The sequence below is a fragment of the Nomia melanderi genome, chromosome 6 (assembly GCF_051020985.1).
Source record: "Nomia melanderi isolate GNS246 chromosome 6, iyNomMela1, whole genome shotgun sequence".
In the NCBI taxonomy this organism is placed as follows: domain Eukaryota; kingdom Metazoa; phylum Arthropoda; class Insecta; order Hymenoptera; family Halictidae; genus Nomia; species Nomia melanderi.
The window spans coordinates 15310986-15334318 of record NC_135004.1 but is presented as its reverse complement, the minus strand read 5'-3'; the positions used below and the strand labels follow the sequence as shown (position 1 = coordinate 15334318).

Here is a 23333-nt window from a genome sequence, read left to right as displayed (position 1 = left end):
CAAGCAGAGTGGAGAAGACGCGGACCACCGGAAACCGGCACGCGATCGCGTCGTTACGACACGTGGTCGGAACGAGCAAGGTTCGTCGCTTTCCACGAGATTTTCCGCGCGGTTAGCGTGACGAGGAGCCCCGGACAAAGCGGAATTAACACGTTTAATGCCACGAGAATCTCGAACGTTCCACATATCCCTTGTTCTTTCGTAACGAAGTTAAATAGAAACTATTATAGACCTCCTGTCCTATGATTTCTTTCGCAACTGCGCTCTGAAGTTATTTTATCGTCCATAATTCTCTGGAAGAAGGCAAATATTTACTTTGAAAGAGTATAATCGATAATAGGAAAATACTCGATAGAAAATGTAATAGGAAAAATTACAATAGCAGGTGTACAAATAATAGGCAACCATAAAATAGATTATAGGAAAATAATAATTGCTTTGAATTCGACAGGATTGAACGATTGTTAAATTGAATGTCACGCGATACGAGCAAAGGGTTAACACTAGAACTACCGAGCATTTGATACGATTAATATGCAATTCTCATAAAAATTGTAACAATAGATTATTTTCAGTTTCTTCAGACATTCAATATAGTACTGAAATGAAGCTATTTATTTTCAAAATCATTTCGAACATTCAATGCTTCGAAGATATCAATAATTGCTAAACAAAGAATCGAAACCAGTCATTTTGGTACGGTAGTATTGTGTTAATTAGTTGACGTCAGAATTCTTATGTTCAGTTGTCGTTCAATTACTTGAGTTAACAAACATTTCTATTCGACATCGATCGTCTTGCGCATCGTTTTCGAGCAATTCGAAAGTGTCGGTCGTCGGTGACCGCGGTGGCAGTCGGCGCGCTGTGTTAACCAGCCCGGATCACTCGCGCATCGTAACCGCGAGCTTCGACGGAATGTTTACTTCCTTTTCCCGCGGAAATCATGATTTTCCGAGACGAGCTCGAACCGAGGACGCTCCCGTTCCGTTTCTTTTTCTCCCCGTGCGTTTACGTAATCGATCGGATCGAAAGTGAAACCGCATTACGCTATTAAAGTCGGACTGTAAAACCGCTGCGTGTTCGCAGTAATAATAATAGTAACGGTACTAAAATTACGCACTCCATTAGTCATAAGACAATCGTTCCGAATGGCATTTAATTAAAATGAAACGACAACGGCCAGTCACTTCCTGTAATAACTACGTTGGGATCGTGTTTGAGTAAACCTTTCGTACGGAATTAACGCGGACGGTAATTTTCTAGCCTGGCAAGCTGAATAATACGGCTTTGTAAATATAAATGGTATTAGATAAATACAATAGTGTACGAAGCATTAATCGAGGCAATTTAATTAATGACAAACATTCGAGTGAGAACTGGAAATAAAGGAATTGAGGTGAATATTGTATTTAAGAATAGACGAACGAAACGAAAGTATTTATTTCAATGAAAATGGAAACCGCGAATTTATGAGAGTGAATGGTCGAATGTATTCTATAATGCATTTTAAAAATGCACCTTATCGGCGTACCTGCCTGCCCGGGAACGCAACAATCCGACAGAGGTAGTAATTTGCTCGCAATGGACGCTCGATTAGACTCTCACTCGGAATTTCAGCTTAAAATCGAGCGCAACACAGATTCCCGGGGAAAAGTGGACTTGTTCTACTTCAATCGAGAGATTAAAGGGACTAAAAAGTAGATAATCAACTTGTGCCTACCGTGGCTCGATTTTATATTAATTTCAGTCCCCACACTTCGTCCGAGTTCAACAGCAACTAGCAATAAAGCCGTAAATTATTCAACGACGCGAAAATAATTAAATACCTTGAAGAAAGAACGGAAATAATTCAAATAAATTGCAGAAATGCGAAAAAGAAACAAGATAAATCATGAAAATAGGGAGAACGTTAGTGTCCGTTGCATATAATCGATCGTTGGATTTCATGCTTCGCACCGATCGATCTTTCCTATCGAAATCACGGTGGAACGGGCGAAGTGAATCGACTGATTAGCGGCGCGCCGTGGAAAGAAAGGGAATTCGTCACGAAACGACTAGTCAGTCGCCGTTTTACGAGACGGGAACCGGTTGAGCGAGAAAGGACCCGACGGTTTCGTCAGATAGCCGCGAAATCGGACTCAAATTCGTCGGCGTCGCGTCGGGCCGGAGATTTTGCCGAAAGCGCGGCGCTCGTTGTCGTTCCAGATATAAAACCGGCCCGATTACGCAAGCGCCCCCGTCGGGATCGATGGAAAGCAAAAATGTAAGCGACTTTCTCTATGAAATAGCTCGTCCATTTGCCGGCTGACTTATGCAAGCAGCTGCTACCTGCCACCTGGCACGCGATACCGCCAGGGGCATGGCTGACCGGCTCCTCCGCTCGATCGGAATTCGCGAAAATTCGTTCGCCCCGTCCGCGATCGATCATTGTCTCGACCGTTCGATCGTTTTCCGTGCAGTTCGTCGGTTAATCTCGCGATCTACGGAACTTTTAGCGGTGAGTGTATGCCGTGCGCACCGTATCGCGGCTGTAATGGCTTCGACACACTCGGTGAACGCGTTTGAGCGTTCACCAGACGCGTACAGGGGGTTTCATGTTGGGAGTTCCGTGGTTATTAAACTGGAAATTGAACGTTTGACGATACGAAGCTTTGAAAGTTTGAGAATTTAGATTTGAAAATGTGACGGTTGATTAAACATGTATATCTTTCCCTGAATTTTTAATGAATAGCTAATCATCGGATATTTTTATCCAGCGTTTTATCTATCGAAACAGATTTTATACTCAGGTGTTTTCATATTTGCTTTCCAAATCAGTTAGCAGTCGATACACTAGAGATCCGTATGCAAACGCGGGTTTCTACAGTGGATTTCTTTCGATCGGAACATTTCAGGATAATTAAATACCATCGTTTACGCTTTAAAGATCGGCATTAAAGAGTGTTTTATTACCCCGATGAAAGTATTGCATTCCCAAAGGAAAATATCCGAAGCGATTGTTCCTGCACCCGGATAATCGCTCGATCTCGGCGTTCAATCTCCCCGGAGCTAATTGCCGGGCTTAATTGGCTAATTGAGGAACACAGGACCCGTTAATATGAAGCCAGGTCTACATAAACGAATAATTAGCGTTCACGCGGTAGTGGTTCGCGCTTCGCGGGCTCCGCAACGAAAGCGAGTCCGATCGACGAAAGAGGTTCCGCGGAATCGGCCGTTTAGAGGTTGTTGATCGCGCCGCGGAGCCGTCACAACATTCGCAACGCGATTCTCTCACGATACGTGCCGGCAAGAACTATCTCCGCCCGCCGACGAATGTTGTTCGCCGGCAAAAGTCGCGTTGTCCTCGCCGCCGCTTTCGAGGCGATCGTTTAATTGATCGATCCTGCTCTCTAGGCGTCCGTCGGCCGCGTCGCGGACTGTGACCAGATTTTTCTGCGACTTTCGTTTCGACTCGCCGCTGAAATTGCTTCGAAGAAAGCGAGGGAAAAAGATAATACGAAAAGCCTGGGCAAAAATGAACTACCGTAAACCGCGGCTCCGGTCTGTTCGAACGTTTCACGTCGCTTTATTCAATGGGAAGTTCTTTGCTCACTGTACGGCAGCGAGCGTGGAACGGATTGACAGTAATCGAAATAGCGCGAACTGTAATATTTACATAATACACGCAAAACATACGTTGATTAATGTAAACGTATAACGGTAATAAGAAGAAGTCGAACGAAGAGGTTAAACTCGTTTAACCGCTTCGCTTGTAACTTCAAATTTTACTTTTGTGGCGACAGTTCCAGCATTCTGACGATAGAGGGCTGACAACACTTTCAGCATTTCTCGCTCCTAGCCCAGTTTCGCGTTAATTTATATATAACTATCCATTAAACCTCTCCCACACTTGTCCCGGTGTGTAAGACGCGAATTACCAGGTGGTCTTGCTGACGAGATCACTGATAGATCCCGGACGAAACATCGCCTCATTCATCTTCTCCAAACTTTTTCTAGTTAATTCTTCATTGGTTACTCTCACGTGATATAATGAAGCCAAAGCTTTCACAGAAAAGGATGAAACTAGAAAAAGTTTGGGAGTGAGCGGCGTTTCGTCCAGGATCTACCAGTGAACCGCAAGGCGACCTGGTGAGCCAGTGTCTTAAATGCCGGCACGAGTTCTAAATTCCTCACTTATACTTATTACATACAAATTAACGAAACTGACTAAAAGCGAGAAAGGCCTAGGTGTCGTCGGCCCTCTGTTAGCGGAGAGCTCGAACTGCCGCCGCTTTCTATCTCCAATTCCTGCGCATAAACATCGGAAACGAAGGAACCGTTATGATAATTAACGCGTGAAACCACAGACGATACTCAGAAATGACTATTACAAAACAGGTACAATAAAACCCAGAAAACAGCCGGAAAGAATGAGCGACGCATAAATTCGATTAACCGGACGAATTGATTTGCGTCGGAACTCTGTCGTAAAATACAAGGATTGTGTCTAGCGAGGCAAATAATTTGATTATGTTAATCAGCCGAAATATTCCCAGCGAGACGTAATAAATAATACTCGGGAAGACGGTTCGGAGTTATGTACCACGGCCGTTGGTAACGCTAATCCCGGTCATTATACGCAACCTTCGCCGCGCTGGTTCGCTGGCGAGAAGCGGGCATCGGCTTTCCAAACCGTTCACGCTTCGCGCATCGCGGGGAATTCTCCTCCGCTTCCCGGCTAGCGACGCTGAAAATCGGGAACCCCGTTACAGACTCCGGCGGCGGAGTCCCGCGCCGATCGGCGATCGGTTTTTTCGAGCCGAGACGGTGAAACCTCGGTCGCGCGGGCAAGAAGCGTCGAAAGCGGCCGTTGCCCAGGCGGCCTCTCGAAAGCGTTGCAAAATTTCTTCGCGCGAGGAATAGGCGCGCTTTTTCACCCGCGGGAAACGGATAGTTTAGAGGAATATTCGAGCGTACGCCGTTTTTCGCTCGGTGAAAATGTGTAAGGAGAACGGGTCAGTCTGTTCGCGCGATACCGTAGAATTCGGAATGCGACGGAATGTCGCTTGGTTCGAGAAAAAGAATTGAGAGGGAACGCTGGAATTGAAGATTAGAGAACTGGGAGTGAATTAAGGTTTCTTTGGGATTATAATTGGTTTCTTGAGGGTGATAAATATTGATAGAGCATTCCTGCATCCGTTATTTAAACAGAAGCAAATGCCTCCCAGTTCTTGCGGGATCGGAGATTCTGTATCTCAGTGAAGAGCTCGCAGCTGTTGCTATCAGGTTTCAAGAGAGAAACAGTTTTAATCTTTATCTTGACGTAACGAACACCACAATCAGCGCGCCAATTAACACGTTGAGCTTCGGTTCGTAGAGACGAAACGTTTTACAAACCATATGGTATTAACACTTCCGTGAATGTTCTTTACAATGAATTCCATTGGAGCAAAGGAAAAGGTTTCTTCTCTCACGGACGAAGAGAAAAATAAAACTGTTCGACGTATGTCACGTTGACCTCTTGCATTACGATATCTCAACTACAATCCACCTCTTACTAACGATCTATTAAAAAAAGAGAAAAATTCCGAGCATATGTCAGTGTTTGCTCTCTAACTGATAACAGAATAATATTCAATTTGTATTCGCAAAAATTGTTTCTCAAATTCTGATAACATCTTCACGAGCCTAACACGTTGTTATAAAGCAAGAGGTCGACACACTCCACACTATCATTCATTTTATCCATAAAACACGTGTTACCCGTCTCGTGCTCGATCCACGGATTAATCGTTGTCTGGTTGATTTACAGCGCCTGGCGGCGACGAGCGAGCGTATCGTCAACTTCAAGGCGAGACTCATCACTTCGATCATCTAGAACTCGGTGCGAAAGGAATAGAGTGAGGAAGTGCAAGAAAAAGTTCCGATGATCCCCGACGTGGGAGCCATTGCCGAGCCGTGATCGTCGCAGGAGCACGGGTACGACGTCGGCAACGTGCCGGTGCCCATCCGGTACGTTGCTCCCTTGTCCCCGAGGTCCGGTAGTGTCTTGTCGATGGTCGACTCGTCCTCGTGAAGCGGAACCTCGCGACGTCATGTTCGATATCACGCAAGACCGCGACCCTGCCCCCTCGTTCACCTTTGCCCCCAATCAGCTTCGTTGTTCTTCTTCGTCACTAATGTCTCTCTACCGTCCGTTTCCCAGTGTCTATTCGTCCTCCAACGTGAAACTTCCTCCCGATTCCTTTCTCTTCGTCTCTCTCTCTCTCTCTCTCTTTCTCCATCCCTCTCTTATTCTTCCCTCCTCGCTGCGTGTTTTCTAGTTCTTCTTCAAACTAAGAATTATATATACTAGCGTTTAAATAAGTTCTTTAGAGATTCGACGACCGCCGCAAGGATCTGCGGCTGCGCGACGCGGAACAGAACCACGACCCACATGCTCGCCGAGCAGATAAGTTCCAGCGGTTTTTGCTCGACGGTATTTCGCGGGCATCTGGTATTCAAATGTCTCGGGTTTTCTTGCCGCTTCGCGTTGGGAACGTGAAATCCGTTTGGCGGAATTCATCGTTGGAATGACTGTTATTTATGTGGAAACGATGGAGGTTGTTTCTGGAAGATCGAAATTGAGGACGATGTTGGCGGAATTTGGCGGGGAAACCTTTATTCGAGTGGACATTTTTGAAGCTTTGGAATTGTGGATGATGGGGAATGAGTGTTAGATAGTTCTACTCGTTGAATATGTTTGAAAATAGAATTTGGAAGACATCGTTGAAAATTATCGCGGATATTTGGAGGACTGAAGGGGTTGATGATGGAACGATACGAAAACCGCAGGAACTTATCTGATTATTCGATAGTAGATTCACAAGCGACTGGTTCTTATGTACGTCGCATTGTGTTGAGACACTCTGCACCGTGTTAATGCGAGCGATTAGGATAAAATCGCGTGAGTCTTCCGTGTAGCGTACGATTTGCATGTTTCTTGTCGGTGCTCTCTCGTCGGATCGCGTCAAGCCAAGAAGAAACTCGCGTGGACTTGTACATAGCTCTTCCCAGAATGCAACAGTGCCAAGCATTGATTGTTTCTCCCCCTCCTTGTATTTAGCAGCCCTTGCCTCCTTGTCTGTTGCTTCTCTAAGGGTTGCTAAGCGCGTCGACTGCGGTGAACGCGAAAATTTCTCGACGACTTGAAAATTACTTCGCTGGAATTCTTAACGCTCCATACAACACTCTTCTAAAGAATTAATAATTAACAATTAAATTACTAGTAAATTCATCGAAGATTACCATTCAAAAGAAAAAGTTATTAATCTCTCTCGCGTTGCTCGATCACTAAGAAAATTATCAATAGATACTCTACAAGCGAGTTGTTAAGAATTTCCGTAAAAGTTCCACTGAAAATCGAAGCATTTTGTCGTATCCTTCAACGTTCACCGCATTCGGCTCGAACCGGAAACGCCGCCATTCTCTTTCCGCGCTTTCCGCGTCCAGGAAAGCGTGACAAGAGAACGACGCTCGTTCGTTATCCGTCTAGGTGTGTTGATTCTCGAATTGAACGCATTATCTATCGAATGTAAATCGTCCCTGTTATTTTGTAGTGTAAATAAATAAATATTATTGTCACAAAAGAATAGCAGCGTCGCTCTGTTTCACCCATCACGATCATTTATTATTCGAACGAGTATATATTCGGTACAGGTATGAACAAACAGGCGAACGTTCATCGTTGTCGACGACAGTGCCGGATGATCGTGCACATCGATTCGATATCCACGACCGATATTTAGCAAAAATACAATTCGAGGAACGATTCATATACGAATACATTTGGTAAGGTTTGGGACATCGATACGCGAGCTTAATCCTACGAGTCGCCGCTCGTTTCGAACGATCAATTGTACAGGCGTGGTTCCCACGAGCAGCCGCTTAAATCTAATCGTTTGAACGACTGCGTTTATTTTATCCGCGAGTCGCGATCACCCTTAGGCCCAGTATAAAATTCAGGACACGAAATTCGGAAGTGTTGCTTCACTTAGGCCGGCCGCTACGGCTCCGTAGCACTGGTAAATGAAGAGTCTTTGCTCGACGACGCTTTGACTTCTTCGAAGACGAACATCTCGTCTTCGCACGAAGCCCACCGGTGTAGCTAGGGGGGCGAGACCAGAGGTGGCTGCTCGTCGGGCACACCGACGTACACTGGATCGCCCAATCGTATGCTACCTTTCGGACCACGCAGGCCCAGGTGGATTCCCAGCACCGGACTTTCGCCGACCACGCGACGAATCTCTGGCTCTGTTATTTGTCTGTAACTGAAATGCAAACGTTCCTTTGTTGATCTTGTTCTCCGACATTCTTCCTCTTGCTTTTTATTCGAAGATTGATAAGGGAGTTGGGTACAGTTGGGAAAAATTGATTTTTAATCGATACACATGTATCGATGAGGCTACGGAAGCCAATTAGTAATGAAAGCACGGGACAATGATTTTACCGTTACTGTTCACCTTTTTTAATCTCGAGAATTTGAATTGAGGATTCCTTTGGAAGTTTTAGCTTGGAAACACATGTTTTCATTTTTGAAGTTTAACCCTTTGCACTCGGAAGTTTTTCAGTAGAAATATTTGAACATTGTTTGATGAGATAAAGACATTGTTTGAAACTAATGTAACGATAGTTTACAGATAAGCTATTTTATTTAAATATTTCACATTGCAATAGAAAGTTTAATTTAAAATAGTAAATATTCAACTTCATAGTTTTGCTGGGTTGAATCAAGTGGTGACTGAGAGTCACCTTTCGAGTGCAAAGGGTTAACTGTTACTATTAATTATGAAAGAAATGTTTCATTACTAACTGATAGTTGAAATTCATGATTATCAGATATGTTGTAGGTTAAAATGGTTACAGATCACGAGAGAAAGGAAAAACGGTTGTTATATTAAAGAGAATTGTAGAAATTGGGGACATACCTTTTCAGAGTTTTCAACGGTTCCGCGTTCGAGTCCTTCACACCGGTTTCTGGGTGAATGGTAGTGAAGATACACCTTGTGCAAGGCATAATGTTCTTGAAAATAACGTTGCCGATCTTTATCCACACCCAAGTGTCCTCTTCGTACGGTTGCGCGCCTTTCACGACGAAATTCGGTCGGAATTGGTCCGCGTTGATCGGTTTTTCCAGTCTGGTGTTTAATTCAGTCACCGAAGCTTCGTTGATCAGGCAGTAACTCGACTCGTCTGGGTACGCTCCCTATGTAAGAAAATTTCGTCTCCGATAACCCAATTATAAATTATTAACACTAGAACTACCGAGCATTTGATACGATTAATATGCAATTCCCATAAAAATTGTAACGATAGATTATTTTCAGTTTCTTCAGACATTCATTATAGCACTGAAATGAAACTATTTTCAAAATCATTTTGAACATTCGATGCTTCGAAGATATCAATAATCACCGACCGTTTAACTTGAATCTTGTAACAATAGATTTTCTTCGGTTTCTTCATAAATCCACTTAGTATTCAAGTGAAACTAATTTTCTCGATCATTTCAGATATTTATCACCATCAAGATATCAATAACTGCGAAGTAAGAAAACTCTAATCTGCCATTTTGACGAGTGCGGTAATTCTATCGTTAAGAAGTGAAATGATAACCGTCGTTTACATAACGATATACTATCCAAAAACTTGTTATGGAGCTTCTGTTTGCAATTATAGATAAAAAGGCCGGCGAAAATACTATGCTACTGATATATGAAGTATTAAAATATTGATTCAGAGATACAGAAAGATAATAAAGTCTCATATATAAGCTTTGTATAATTCTTTGTATAATAGCTTTGTTTCTCAATTTATACATGATTTCTCACTAACTCAGTTTCAAAGAATATCGTCTCATCGGAAAATGTAGCGTACTTCTAGCGAAAAACTTTCGAGTGCAAAGGGTTAATCTTTGAATCCAAGAAGTTTCACAGAGAAACACGGTGGATAATGCCAAGAACTCACAGTGTCATCGTTGGTAAAGTTCTGCGAAGAGAATATCTTGCTTTTCGATCGAAGTTCTCGGGTCGGGTATTCCAGAGGATAGTAAACCAGTCTGAAACCGGTGTCTTCCTGAAGAAGGTACCGGGACAGCCACCTGGCAGCTTCTTCGCCGCAGTCGCAGGCTGTCACTGGTACCCCCCAGACAGCTACGCGGAATCCCTTGCCGCGGATTCGCGCCAAATCAATGGACACTGACATCATTCCCGGGGCAGAGAGTGTGAGAACTGATCCCGACACACTCGGCGATACCTTCGTGAAGTAAATCAGAGATATTAAATAGATTGCGAGAAACTGTAAACATAACTGTAAACTTTATGTATTGTTATAGACATGTGCATATAATGTTATAAATGTTCCTATAACAGAGGTGACGAAGTGTGGAAAACTTGGAATATTCATTTTGAAAGAGAATATTGAATTAGTAAATTGAACAGGTGAATCATTATTATTGCTGGCGAAGATTGTTAACGTCCTTCGAAGTTTAAAGTTGTAGATATATATTAAAATATCTTGTTTCATTAACTGATATTTGAAATTTATATTTAGGTAAATTGGACTGAAGGCATGTTGGAAAATGGAGGTGTCCTTTAGATAGAAGAAATGACCACGAAACGGAATTAATTATTTCCGTTCCATTCTGGCAGTTAATCTCGCAAGTTATCCTGACGGTGACACGGCTCGTTAATTCCGATTATAAAAGTCCCTCGTTTCCTGAATCGAAGTACATTGGCTCCCAGGAAGAGCCATTTGCGATCGGCTTCCAGGACCGGTGCTGCTGGGAATTAACAATCCGTAAAGAAAACGCGGCGGAGATGAAACTATCGAACGAGAACGATTACCGTGCATCCATCCGCTTCTGATCCGCTTGTTTGCTTTCGCGATAATTTCTTTTCGAAGAGAATTCCTTCGACTACTCGCAGATGTGCTCGGATAAGTTAATTTCTTGGCTATTTAATCCTCGACACGTGAGGAATAATTAGTTTTTGCCCCTCGAATCTACTTTTTGCGCGAGGTGCCCACTTTACGTCGGCATGATATCATATTCTCGTAACTGTTCACTTTTAGAATCACAGGCTGGTGATTAATCGTCGGCACGTTAATAGAAATTCGGCTTGGCAAATTACACGACTCGTAATTATCGAATTACGAACTGAAACAATACATGCGTTTAGTAAAGTTTACACTTTGCTGAGCTCCGAGGTACCTGAAAAATAATTCGCGTGAAAGGATTCTAACATGTTCACCGATCTCCATAGAAAGTGACCAATTATCTTTGTACTTTGTAAAGCAATTAGCTATTAATCAACGTTTCTCGCGCTCTTCCGTCGAACGTCTCTGCGTGCTACATTCGAATCACACTGGTAGAACCAGTCAACTCGCGGCGAATTTCAAATTTCAAGTTCCAAGTTTCGAATTCTAAATTTCAAACTCCAGATTTTCAATTTCCATTTTCCAATGTCAAATTTCCAATTCAAAATGTCACATTTTAAATTCAATATTTACGTTTAGAAATCTGAGTTCCATACCAGAACCATTCGTGGCCATTGTCTGCCGGTGACGAAGTGGCCATTGAGGTCGATGACCAATAACGTACGGTCCCTCATCCAGCCGGACTTCAGGCCCAGTTTCAAGCATTCCATGGTGTTCATTCGCACAGGGCCGAGAGACTTGATCGGAAACGCGATCAGGTCGCTGAGTTCCCCGACCTTCCGCCATTGCGACGGCGGCCGTTCCTTTTGGCTCTTGGTCCACCACCACCAGAAGAAGACGACCACTGTCCCAGCCCCGACCGCGATGGCCGACATGTACGTCAGCCGCATTTTGTCTGCGCATGAAACATTCACCGATTAATTTTCAACGGTTAAGTGGCCATGCGAGACGGTCCGCTGCGAAACCATTGACTTTGAATTATGATTACATGTAAGATGAATACCGTACGCGTCGATGGAGACGGTATACTACTGAATCCTGAAATACAGTCGGCAGCACTGGGACATTAACCCTTTGCGGATGGGAATTTTTTAACCCCTTGCCCTACAATGAGTGAGACTCGTGAAGATTTTCTACGTGATTCAACAAATATATAGATTACTCAGTTCATTCGAATTCAAAGTAAATATTATTCCTCTGTAATCAATTATTATATTTAAATGGAAATATAGACATAACATATGCTTAGAATTTTCCTCTTTTTCCAATAAATTATTAATGACAAAGTAGCCGTATCGAGGTGAAGATTTTCTACATGATTCAACAAATATATAGATTACTCAGTTCATTCGAATTCAAAGTAAATATTATTCCTCTGTAATCAATTATTATATTTAAATGGAAATATAGACATAACATATGCTTAGAATTTTCCTCTTTTTCCAATAAATTATTAATGACAAAGTAGCCGTATCGAGGTGAAGATTTTCTACATGATTCAACAAATATATAGATTACTCAGTTCATTCGAATTCAAAGTAAATATTATTCCTCTGTAATCTATTATACTTAAATGGAAATATAGACATAACATATGCTTAGAATTTTTCTCTTTTTCCAATAAATTATTAATGACAAAGTATCGATCAGAGTTGAGAAAGAAATCATAGGCCAAGGGGTTAAACTTCCAAAAACTCTTTCCAAACTAAACTGAATTGAAGGGTAGAAATTTTGTAAATACCGAGCTTCAAGTTTTTCAGGAGGAAGAGGTAAGTTACTTGACAAAATGATGTTACTTTTCAGGATTATAAGTATTACGTAAAAGAAACCACATATCAATCTCTCGGTATTTGAATAACTTGATTAGATTATTGCTTCTGATTTTAGTAGAAGTTTCAAGTGATAATTTGGAATCTACTGGTAATCACCCCACGCGTGGTTTTATCTGAGTAGATTATTAATAAATGATAATAACGAACATATATTTCGAGACGTAACATACGAAGATAAAAGCTGTTCACGACTTGGTCATGTAGGGTTGTTATCATTAAATCAGATTAATACAAGCAAGTGTAATATTATTAGATATTAATTAACACAGTATTTAATTCGTTATATTTAACATTATCGAGGGTCATATGCCAGATAGATACTGACGTATGTGACGTAATTATCAGCCATATTAAACTTTATCTTCCTGTCGTCCAGGTTAATGATCATCGGCATTTATCAAGTTATTTTGATCGGTTGAATAATTAATGAAACTTGCCGACCTCCTATTAAATAATATAAAAGTGTACTAATGGTGCCATTTTATGCTCCATGAGTTCGCGTCTAACAAGGTGCTAATAAATCTGGATTGCATAAATGTGCTATTTCATTACACGAAGTATTTAGTTACAAAAACATTGCGTGTAGTAAAGCTCGCTCGAAGCCACTATACTGTTAAACCCACTAAAGCGAACAGGATATCAGCTGATTTCCAATTCAAATCGTCATTGATGCAGGTCACTAATCGGTTCTATTTCTACCAAATGTGCCAAAAGATTAAAGAGAAGAAAACAAAATAGTAACTAGCAATTATTCTCTAAGTAATTTCTCTTTAATCGACACTCCGACTTATCATATAATGATTGCAAAATTAATTCAGTATATATTAATTTTATAATCATTATAGGATAAATATAAAAGTGAAGTGAGAAAAAATAATTAAACTTACAACATAATTTCAAGTTAGAATTTGGAAAGGTGTTTTTTGACACCTCTGATAAAGACAGTGCTAAGAAACAAAGACAAAAAGAGACTCCTGGCAAGATCCTTGTTCCTGAACGCTGCACACTAGGCTTTCGTCATTACCTAAACCCGTGTCAAACAGAGCGTGAACTTTTTTGTGTCTATGTACTCCGAATCTATTGCCTGCAGCGTGAATAAACATCAATAAGATCGTAATGGTACTTGAATGCGCGATTCGCAGAATCTCGACGATATCTGCGAGTCATCTACCACGATTTCACCAGCCGATCGACATTCTCATCGAATACGGGATTTCTAAGCTACAAGAAGATATTAGATCGAACAAAATGATTCTTCACAAAAGAAATTAGGAAGGAAACAAACTTTTCTTCGAGAAGCCTGTTAGTCGCTCGCTCTAAAGAAGTTACTTTGTGCATTTGTCTCAAATAGTTCCACACGCTGATGAAGATATCGACGATGTAAAGTTCGACAGCAACCAGATAACTTAATCTGAAATGACTTGAGTTTGAAGTGTTACTTGCAAGACCAGCAGGATCAAAACGACGTTCTTACCGGAAATTGGATCTGTTAGTGACATCGTTTTGTCCCGCTAGAAATCGTAACGCGCATACTGCAACGGAGCACAGACACGTCGAGACAACTTGCACAATTCGTTCGTGCTAAAATGTCCCGTATCGGCGATTCCGTCACGGGAAAGTAGGCTAAGGAGTTGCGTGCGCTTTCGAAAATGCATACAGAACGTTGCATTATCCTTTTTTCTCCGTGTCAAATTTTCCCGCCCTTTGTCCGTCCAACGGGAACACTTGTTTTCTATTTTTAGAATAGGCACACGGAATACTCGAAAAATCGCCGAGTTAAGGACAAGTGAACTCGCGTGATCCCGTTTACTCGATATTTACCAACATCTCACTTCCTTTCCTGTCATTGAATCAAGTAAGGAAACATTCTCTAACATCCTATCATATTTAAACTAGTATCATCGTTCTTCTGATTCCAGCAGAGACAAATCAAATTTGAGGAAAACGTAATGACTTATAATCCTATCAACCCTGCCTCCGAGAGACTGCGAGTCGCCATTTTCTTCGAGAAAGATAAAATTCTATATTCACTATCAAACTTTATCTAATCCTTCGATCGTGTATTATTTTAGTTCAATATCATCAAAGTTTCATTGATGTTTCATTGGAAAATGAATGTATGCAGCGAAAACGGTTAGTAACCTTCGAATGTAAAAGACGAATGAATGTTAGAGATAAGCACAGAAACCGTTCCGTGCACTTGAAATACACGCGTGAGGGTGCATTTTGTTCGCCAGTATCGATTCGCGTTTTTTCTTCGTGCACGCAGCGTGAAGGAGGGAAATCGTTCGGGGGAAGGGTCCGATGTGACACAACAGACCTTTCCCGTGGAATCAATACCACGGGCGTTGCTCTCCGGGACGCGAACGAACCTGCAAATAACGCTGAGCGTGCTAAAACGAGAGCTCTTCGCGTTAATTAAACATTGCGTCAGCGTTTACTAGTATGCAACGAAAATTTGTACGGGGCGTTAACGAATGGCACCCTTTCCCAGGACTCAACGTAACACTTTCGCGGTCCGACCGGATGTTGATATAAGCACAGAACTGAGAGGAATTGATCGGATGAAAAGAGATATCTCAGATCAAACATAGTAAATAACGCATGGTACCCAGTTAGCTTATCTGCTCGTTTCGTCACACGTGATATCAATATCAGGTCTTTCGTTGCAACCGGATTACAAGACAGTCGGACGAATAAAAAGATGCTAGTGGATTAAATTCTTGCCATGAAACCAACGCATCGCCGGCAAAAACGGTCCCGTTAAAATAACCGGCATGGTCAATGACGTAACGGATAATCGGGCGAGACTCGTCGATAAATCCTGGCGTCCTTGACAGCGGGTGAGCACGAGATGAGATCGATACTAGACGGAAGCAACATTAAAGCTAGACAAACTACATCTCCCGTTTAGGTGCCTCTAATAAATCGATTCTGAAGATACACGTGACAGTGAATTATTAGTTTAATACACTCTAAGCAAGATAAATGAAACCAACTGACAATTTTCCGATCATTCCCTGTTTCAGTAAATTGGATAATTATTCATTCACTATTCTAATAGTCAGGTTCCTTCGACTGTTTCCTAGCGTTTCGATATTTTATCCATTAAACTCCAAAAGCTTCATCCTCTTTTTCCAAGTTTAGAACCAACCGGTTTTAAAAGAGCAGTACTAGATGCATCTGAGTGAAGACGATAGATAACGATAATTAGAGACATGAATACTTACCCAGAGGCATGCTCAAGGCCGCAGTTATCACGAGCAAGAGACGAATGGAGCGATTGCGTGGCAACCGGTCGACGACGAACTGAAGACTGATGTAGGCTCCGTAGGATCACACGATCGCAACTCTTCCTCGACTCGAAGACACCGTTATCTATATACGCTTACGTTCTGTTACCTCCCTTCCCCATTGTAGTAAGAGCAGTCGGTGCACTCACGATAGCGCGGCCACGTGTGAGGAGCCATCGAACAGCACGCAGTTACGAAACCCTGAAAACTGCTGCGAGGAACAGCCTCGCAGCACCATTCGGCATGCGCGACCGGATGAGCTTCTAACTGGCGCTGAACCGTTTTGGAGCGAAGAGCACAAGCGCGCCGTTCAAACGATAAACACACGCCGGTTGTTCTAAATATCTCGCAGCCGCAGTGAGGTTTCTACAAAGCGAACAATTGTATTTTTTGCTGGCACTGTTCAATGTGTACACGTCGTGAGCAGCGGACATAATGCGGTCTATGGGTAGTCTGCGTAATGCGTTTTTTCCATGGAAGCATCGGACTACTCAATATCTTGCAGCCAACGCGTCATCGACTAATGGAGGAGAGTTTCTAGTTTTAATGGCAACGTGTTGAATTTTGACTTCTATTTTCCTTTTTCTTCTCCTTTTGTTTCCATCGTAGACGAGTTATAGAAGATGGAGAACTACTGCGGTTTTGTTATTGTTTATTGATGAAAACGACTTACGTGAATGTATATTTATGATAGATTTAGCTTGGGAAGGATAGTGCATGTTTACACAATGCGGTTGGCATTGTGTTAATATGATGCAACTTGATCATGAACAGTTAGAGCTCGTTAACCCCTTGACGTACAATGACGAGTGAGGCTCGTGATGGTTTCTAAACTAATTTAGCAACAGTCAATGTTCATTGCCCACGGATCAAAGCAAACAAGTATTTTGCTATTATCACTGTGTTATCTTCGAATGAAATTTCCACTTGAAGTGGAATGGACAATTTTGCTGCATTTAAGTGTTGCAGCTAGTAGCTGAAATTTAGTCGGTGTAGAATGTGTTAATTTGTTGATCACTGGTGTTACGAAATTAAAGTAACTGTGGTCCAGAGATTGGAGTATGGGAAGTTTTTTTTATAGAGAAAGGGAAGCTAGATCCTAATTATGATTGCATTGTTTTAAGAACCTTTGAATAGCGAGGAGAATAGGGCTGAGAAAGTTGTTTATCAATGCAATGGTGACTTGCAGGAATTTGTCTAGTTTATGACTTATGTAACTGTTTAACAGAGTATACTAAGAGAACGGAATATGCTGTACTGTAATAAATAATTGCATGCTAGTGATATTTTTAAGGATAAGCAAAATGGCGCTTCTTTGTGGGGATCGTGAATTGGACCGTTCAAATAGCCCGCCACGTATCTGCGCAGAACTTGGAGAAGGATCACGACACTGGCAGTCATCTGTCATGAGTCAGTGGTAGTCAAAAGTTATCGTTGGTACAGGGAGAGGTGTTTTGATTGCTGAATGTTGTCCTTCGTGTATATGAATTGACAATAACTTAATTGATCACCGCGCGTACAGATGCAACATTATAAAGGAAAACAGCGTTGACTTTTAAAAGTACGGGCGACGTTGGAAAACAGTGTTCGATCACTTGTTCGTTTGCGTGAACCCGATTTTACAAAGGTAACTCTTGAAAACTGGTTATTGTTTACTCGAATCGAGTCAGATATTCGTTGTTCTGTAGTATTTCTATTTTTCATTTCAACGAACAGCATTAATTAGATATAAACAGTGAAGTTTTGAGACATACTGTCGTAGTTTGGAGGTTAGAATCTTGTGACGTTTCATGAAATACTAATGTAAGTGACTCATTTCTAGCTTGATTGCCATTGTTTTAGAAATTCAACAGGATCTTTGTTATTTACCGTTGAATAATATTTTGTATATTGCACCCTTGTCAGTAATATAATAATATTTTTAGAAATATGCTCTGTTTTGAATGTTACTCACCGTGATAACAGATAAAAAGGAATTACAAATAAGGTGTTATCGTTTAGTAGATAAGTGATTACAAGTTACTGACCTCAGTCTTGTAAATTTTTCAAGAGAAAAAACTAGGAATAGAAAGGAATGTTTGTTTTTATTATAGCCTTCATCATGCCTATAATGTACTGTGTGGTATCCCGAGGGCTTACTGTGCTCGCAAAGTTTGCCTCTTGCGATGGAAACTTCGAGGAAGTCACAGAGAAAGTCCTTGCCAAAATCTCTCCACAAAACGATAAGATGACGTATTCTCAGGGACCTTATTTGTTTCATTATATCTCTAATAATAATATTATCTATATGTGCATCACAGATGACGTGAGTACATTGAAATTAAGTGAGACTTAGTTAAATCACTTAAGTAAGACATATCCAGAATGTCTCAATTTTTTAGGCTTTCCAAAGATCTAGAGCATTCCTATTTCTCACAGAAATCAAAAGACGATTCTTGGCTATGTATGGGCAAGGGGCACAAACCGCGGTAGCATACTCAATGAATTCAGAATTCAGTAAAATTCTGGCCAATGAAATGGTAAACGTAAATTCTGCTTTCTCAATTATTTATACATCATACCTCCTTACATGATGAATATTCTCTGTCCAGAGGTATTACAGTGAGTCGAATCGTGAGATTGACATGATATCCAAAGTTCACGGTGAATTAGATGAATTGAAAGATATCATGGTACAAAACATTGATAGTGTATCAATGCGGGGAGAACGGTTAGAGTTACTCGTAAACAAAACGGAAAATTTAACTGCCAATGTGAGTATAATTTTATTGTGATTTCCTTAGAAGCAGCAAGCAATAATTATTCTCATTCTTCGTTTCAGTCGGTCACGTTTAGGAAAACGAGCAGAAATTTAGCGCGCTCGTTATTCTGGAAGAACGTTAAAATCTATGTGATCAGTGGCGCGATAGTTATTGTAAGTAATGTAATTACCTTTACCGAAATGACTTTGTATATTAAATTTGATTGTTTCAGGTTACTATATACCTTATTGTGTCTATTTCTTGCGGTGGTTTGGCTTGGCAAAAATGTGTCGGAAATTAAGTTTGGTACATTACAACGTTCAAAGTAACTCGCATGATATTCGACGATCTCGTTCGATTCAATGTGTCGATCGGTCGTTGCACGGAGAAATATTTCTGATTAAAGCGTCGTGAAAATTTAACTATCGGTTCACTCTGTATATAAAAAACTGAAAAATCGATGTTCGACTTTGTAATAAGCATATAGAGAAACGGACACAAATATTATTAGGAGAATTATATATATATATATATAAATATATAACGCTTATATTATTTTTATTATATTATCAGGAAGATACCGATATCGTTTATATACTCTAAGCGATGAAAATATACTTTTACCGCCGCCTATGTATATTGTATCATATAAATGCGTTCCACGAACGAATAAAACAATGCATTACGAACTTATACTCGATTTATTATGCACTTCCGGCAGCCCTCCCGAGTGCAACAAGTGAAGGTCAGGTCATCGTACTTTTTCTTTCCATCGCGAAAGTATTATCTGAATTCAGAATCGTATTATTGGGCGTGGCTGTTCCATTTCAGATCGAGATAGGACTACCGTAGAAATTTATCGAATATCCAGTCTCTTCCGAGCCATTAGCTACATCAAATTTTTTCCACGCGGAAGCGTACCTTCCACGCGACGCAATGTTTTTCCCCCATGGTAGTCGCGGGCGCATGCTCCATTGCATTTTTCTCTCTAAAGTAGCCTGTGTCTAGAGGGAACGAAACCCTGGGCAGATTTCATTCAAACGATGCCATAAGGGTGCGATAATGGATTATTTTAAATTTTTCACATGAAAATATATAGCTTTCAAAGATTAAATATACTTTAATTAGCTATGAAGCTATGTAGAAAAAATTGATTAATACGAAGGGTAGGAGATGTTTTTTAATGGATAATTTTTTACAGATCAAAAAGATCTTAACGAAGTATTACTTGTAATTTACAGATCCAAATTTAACAAGATTTGGAAAGCATTGAAAATCGAAGAATAAGAAATCACCCGTCGTTTTCGAAAACCCTGAACGTCGCGTTTTAATTGCAATGCTGATCGACAGAGATGTAATGAAGTAAGTGGTTCATAAGTACTCACTTTGAAAAAGGAGGAACATAGGAAAAGAATTTTTTTATGATTTACAACGAGGAAATTTGCTAAATATAACTTCAATTTTTATTATATTATTTAAACGAACGATCTTTTCAATTAATTAATTTTACTTGGTCCAATTTTTATCTTAGAATACTCGATTTGAAAAGATTTCTTTCCTATGCCCTCTGCTTCTTAAGATATTCAGGGAAATGTCATGAACCCTCCAGTAGGAGGGCTGTTTCCACCCCTTCAATCTGAATGATGTTCGATAAAATAAAGTACGTATGAAATATTTTTTCGTGAACTATCCTCCATGTGAATTTCATCGGAATCGTATGGGTTCCCTTACGGAATATATAGAGCTTGATGCTATTGGCACATACTAGAGTTTTCAGTTTTGAAAGTCTGAACACGTGTGCGTGCGTGGGATTCAAATAAAATATATGAGCAAAATTCACGATTATTCCTATTGGTTTGTCTATAACCAAATTTCCTTAGAAAACATTGAAACAAAATTATTTTCGTAATGTGGATTTTTGAAATTTAATCACTCTTATCGTTGTGTCTTCCAGCACGCGATTATTTACGCATATTAAACATTGTATACGGCTAAGTTTTTTTGTTCGTATACATGGTACCCTTAGACGTGAATTTCATTAAGTTCTTGTTTCTCAGTATCTTCATGAAGTACAAATGCATAAAGATCCACAATCTGCTCGTATCATTTCAATCGTTATTGAGTTGAGAGCCCCACTTATGCACAACTACAATAAAACTCCCTTTATTCGAACAAGTCAGGGAACACGACGCGTAACGGTTCCAATAGCCGAGTAGTTCAGATAATAAGGCTCACTATCCCCCCACCTCATCATACATTCTACATCGTCTCTACCATCCTTCGTGCAATAACATTTTAGCTATAACCCCCGATATTTAGACCCAAACACAACCCTGTTCAAAAAAACGAAATACAATAGAACCTATAATAAATACGCTCAAATCGTAACAAAACGCTCAAATGATAGAACAATCACCATCTATCTGAAACAACCAACAATATTTCATACAATAGTCCCCAAAGTACCATCGAAACAAACAACAATACGATACAATCGATTTGTTTACCTACTCGAACAAATTTCAAAGTTCATTTCCAAACTTACAAAATTCCCAGATTCGATTCTTCCATATCAAGAATACAATCCACCGAACTATAAAAAGTTACAATCCTTACGCCTCACAGACCAAAGTTTCACCGTTTGTAATCCCACTCTAGGACGCACTACCCTCTCGTTCGTCTAAAGATCAAACAAACGTCCGGTTAATCTAAAAACTGCCCAATCGAAATTCTGAATTACACTGCACGACGTTACGTCCCGTCGCCTTTGTAATCTACACGGTGAAACGGATCCCCGGTTGATCCCAAACGTCGCAGTCTACAATCATCCCCATACCGAAACCCTCCCCGCGCAATTTCCGAGGCAACGTGCGTCTGAAGCGCATATCCAGGAGGAGGCAGGGTCCACCGGTGTGTACGTTCCTGACGAACCGAGTATCGTCGACGCAAAGCGGCGGCGGTCGGGTGGCGGCGTCGCAGGCGCTGTCGTCGCGACGCCCGGGCCATCGTAGCAGCCCGGCGCGTCGGCTCTGGCAGGATGTCGATGGCTCGCGTGGCGCGCCCTTCGGGGGGTGCCGAAGTGACTCTGGCGGCTGGTCTCGGCGGTGGCACGCCACGATTGATCGCGCGTCGTCTTTGTCCCTGAACCCGGGGCTGCCGAGGAACACTTTCCATTGCAAGGTCGCTCAACAAGTTCCGGCCCCGGTGGCAGCCTGGCGGCCGGCCGGCGATTCGGGGGCGGGCGTGATTGAACCTCGCGGCGACCGGAACAGGCGGAACGTACGAGTTCGCACGCGCCGACCGGGGGAGTACAAAAAAAGCCCGAGGAAAGAAAGAAAAGTCAGAAAAAAAGGGAAGCTGACAGCGGACAGGGGACGACGGACAGGTCAGCTCGTCGCGTGTCCCCGGTGAATGCGCGTGAATCCTCGCTGCGCGACGACGACGACGACGGTGCACGTTGCTCGTCCGACAACGACGACGACGACGACGACGATTATTGCTCTGCCGTGTGTTTACGGGCGCGAGTGGGTGGTCAGGTGGTGGTTGGGCAGACGGTGGTTGGTTCGTGGACCGTTCCGCGGCCGGGCATGGGACCGCGGAGGTTCCGGGTGCCGGAGACGAGGTGACGCGGGTCCGCTTGTGTGCCGGCCACCGCGCGATCGGATGTCCGCGCGGGAGGGTAGGAGGGACTGCGAGCCGCTGGATGAAAGTGAAAACGAATTGGCCCGCGACACGGGGGGGATGAACCGAGGATACGCTGCGTGGAGAACGTACGCCGGTAAGGGACACTCAGACCCGTAAGTGGATTATTTGTTGTCATCGCTTGGTTTTCTGTTGCCCTTGACATTCCGTCGATTACAATTACACCGTTTTGCGCGTTTTGTCCCGGTCATCGCGTCCCCGACGAGTCGACGAGACGGTGGAAAGGGAAATTTCTGTGGAATCTCGGCGTAAAGGGGGCTGATCGGAAATTGCGCGGAGATTTCAGTTGTTTCGCGGATATCGCGGCCGGTTACGTGTTCGTAGGCTGCTGCGCATATCGTCGCCCTTAATTTCCCGGTTAATTACAGTACCCGTGGACTGCCGGGCTCCGGATAAGCAGCGAAGCTCGCGATTAAAGGTGCACCCCGTTCGCCGGTTTTCGTGACGCGTCCCGCCGATAAAGTATTAAAATTGACGCAGGAAGCCAACGAACTGGCCGCGGACATGAACCCGCCGGGAAATGCCTGAGTTTCCCGGCACGCGATACACGCTGACGGGAAATCGTTGCTGCGGATCGCCGGGAAAAGCGAAACTATAACATCGCGCGCGCCGGTTAGATTGCGAACGGTGTTGCACCTGAAATAGAATCATCCTATCGATTTCCGGGTCGAGCTCTTTAAATTATCGTTTCCCCGCTCGAATCGCGTTACCCTCCCCCCGCGGGGCCGGTATAATAAATCCGAAATGTACAAACAAATTGATTTCCGGGGCTTCCGGGCGAATATTGCGGGAATCCCGCGCGTTCGGTGCAA

General features: G+C 42.2%; 4 protein-coding genes across 9 annotated transcripts in view; 3 read left to right on the top strand and 1 right to left on the bottom strand.

Annotated features, from left to right (window-relative positions):
- LOC116430063 (uncharacterized) overlaps nt 1-7610 on the top strand; it is a 29637-nt gene extending 22027 nt beyond the window's left edge. For all 3 annotated transcript variants that reach the window (XM_031983706.2, XM_031983708.2, XM_031983707.2), the window contains one exon: nt 5792-7610. In XM_031983706.2, coding sequence (XP_031839566.1) covers nt 5792-5857 — 66 coding nt within the window. In that variant the 3' untranslated portion in view covers nt 5858-7610. The remainder of the gene's footprint in view (nt 1-5791) is intronic.
- Nucleotides 7611-7621: 11 nt separating this feature from the next.
- Nucleotides 7622-16339, bottom strand: LOC116430061 (Mitochondrial amidoxime reducing component). Its single transcript, XM_031983702.2, has 5 exons — nt 16016-16339; nt 11550-11848; nt 9985-10272; nt 8946-9223; nt 7622-8288 (listed from the first exon to the last, which is right to left on the bottom strand). The coding sequence occupies exons 1-5, from the start codon at nt 16023-16025 to the stop codon at nt 8126-8128; spliced, it is 1038 nt and encodes a 345-aa protein (XP_031839562.1). The 5' UTR covers nt 16026-16339; the 3' UTR covers nt 7622-8125.
- A 1102-nt stretch (nt 16340-17441) lies between these two features.
- Vamp7 (vesicle-associated membrane protein 7) lies at nt 17442-19508 on the top strand. The gene is made up of 6 exons (XM_031983705.2): nt 17442-17705; nt 18172-18383; nt 18460-18597; nt 18670-18831; nt 18900-18992; nt 19052-19508. Exons 2-6 carry the CDS (start codon nt 18180-18182, stop codon nt 19118-19120), a joined length of 666 nt encoding a protein of 221 aa, XP_031839565.1. The 5' UTR covers nt 17442-17705; nt 18172-18179; the 3' UTR covers nt 19121-19508.
- A 2308-nt stretch (nt 19509-21816) lies between these two features.
- The window catches only part of LOC116430097 (proton channel OtopLc), a 37169-nt gene continuing 35652 nt past the window's right edge, over nt 21817-23333 (top strand). For 3 of the 4 annotated variants that reach the window (XM_031983781.2, XM_031983780.2, XM_031983777.2), the window contains exon 1: nt 21817-22597. The gene's annotated coding sequence lies outside the window, so the exon portion shown is untranslated. Of the gene's footprint in view, nt 22617-23333 lie in introns of all 4 variants that reach the window. The other variant, XM_031983778.2, reaches the window with a different exon arrangement.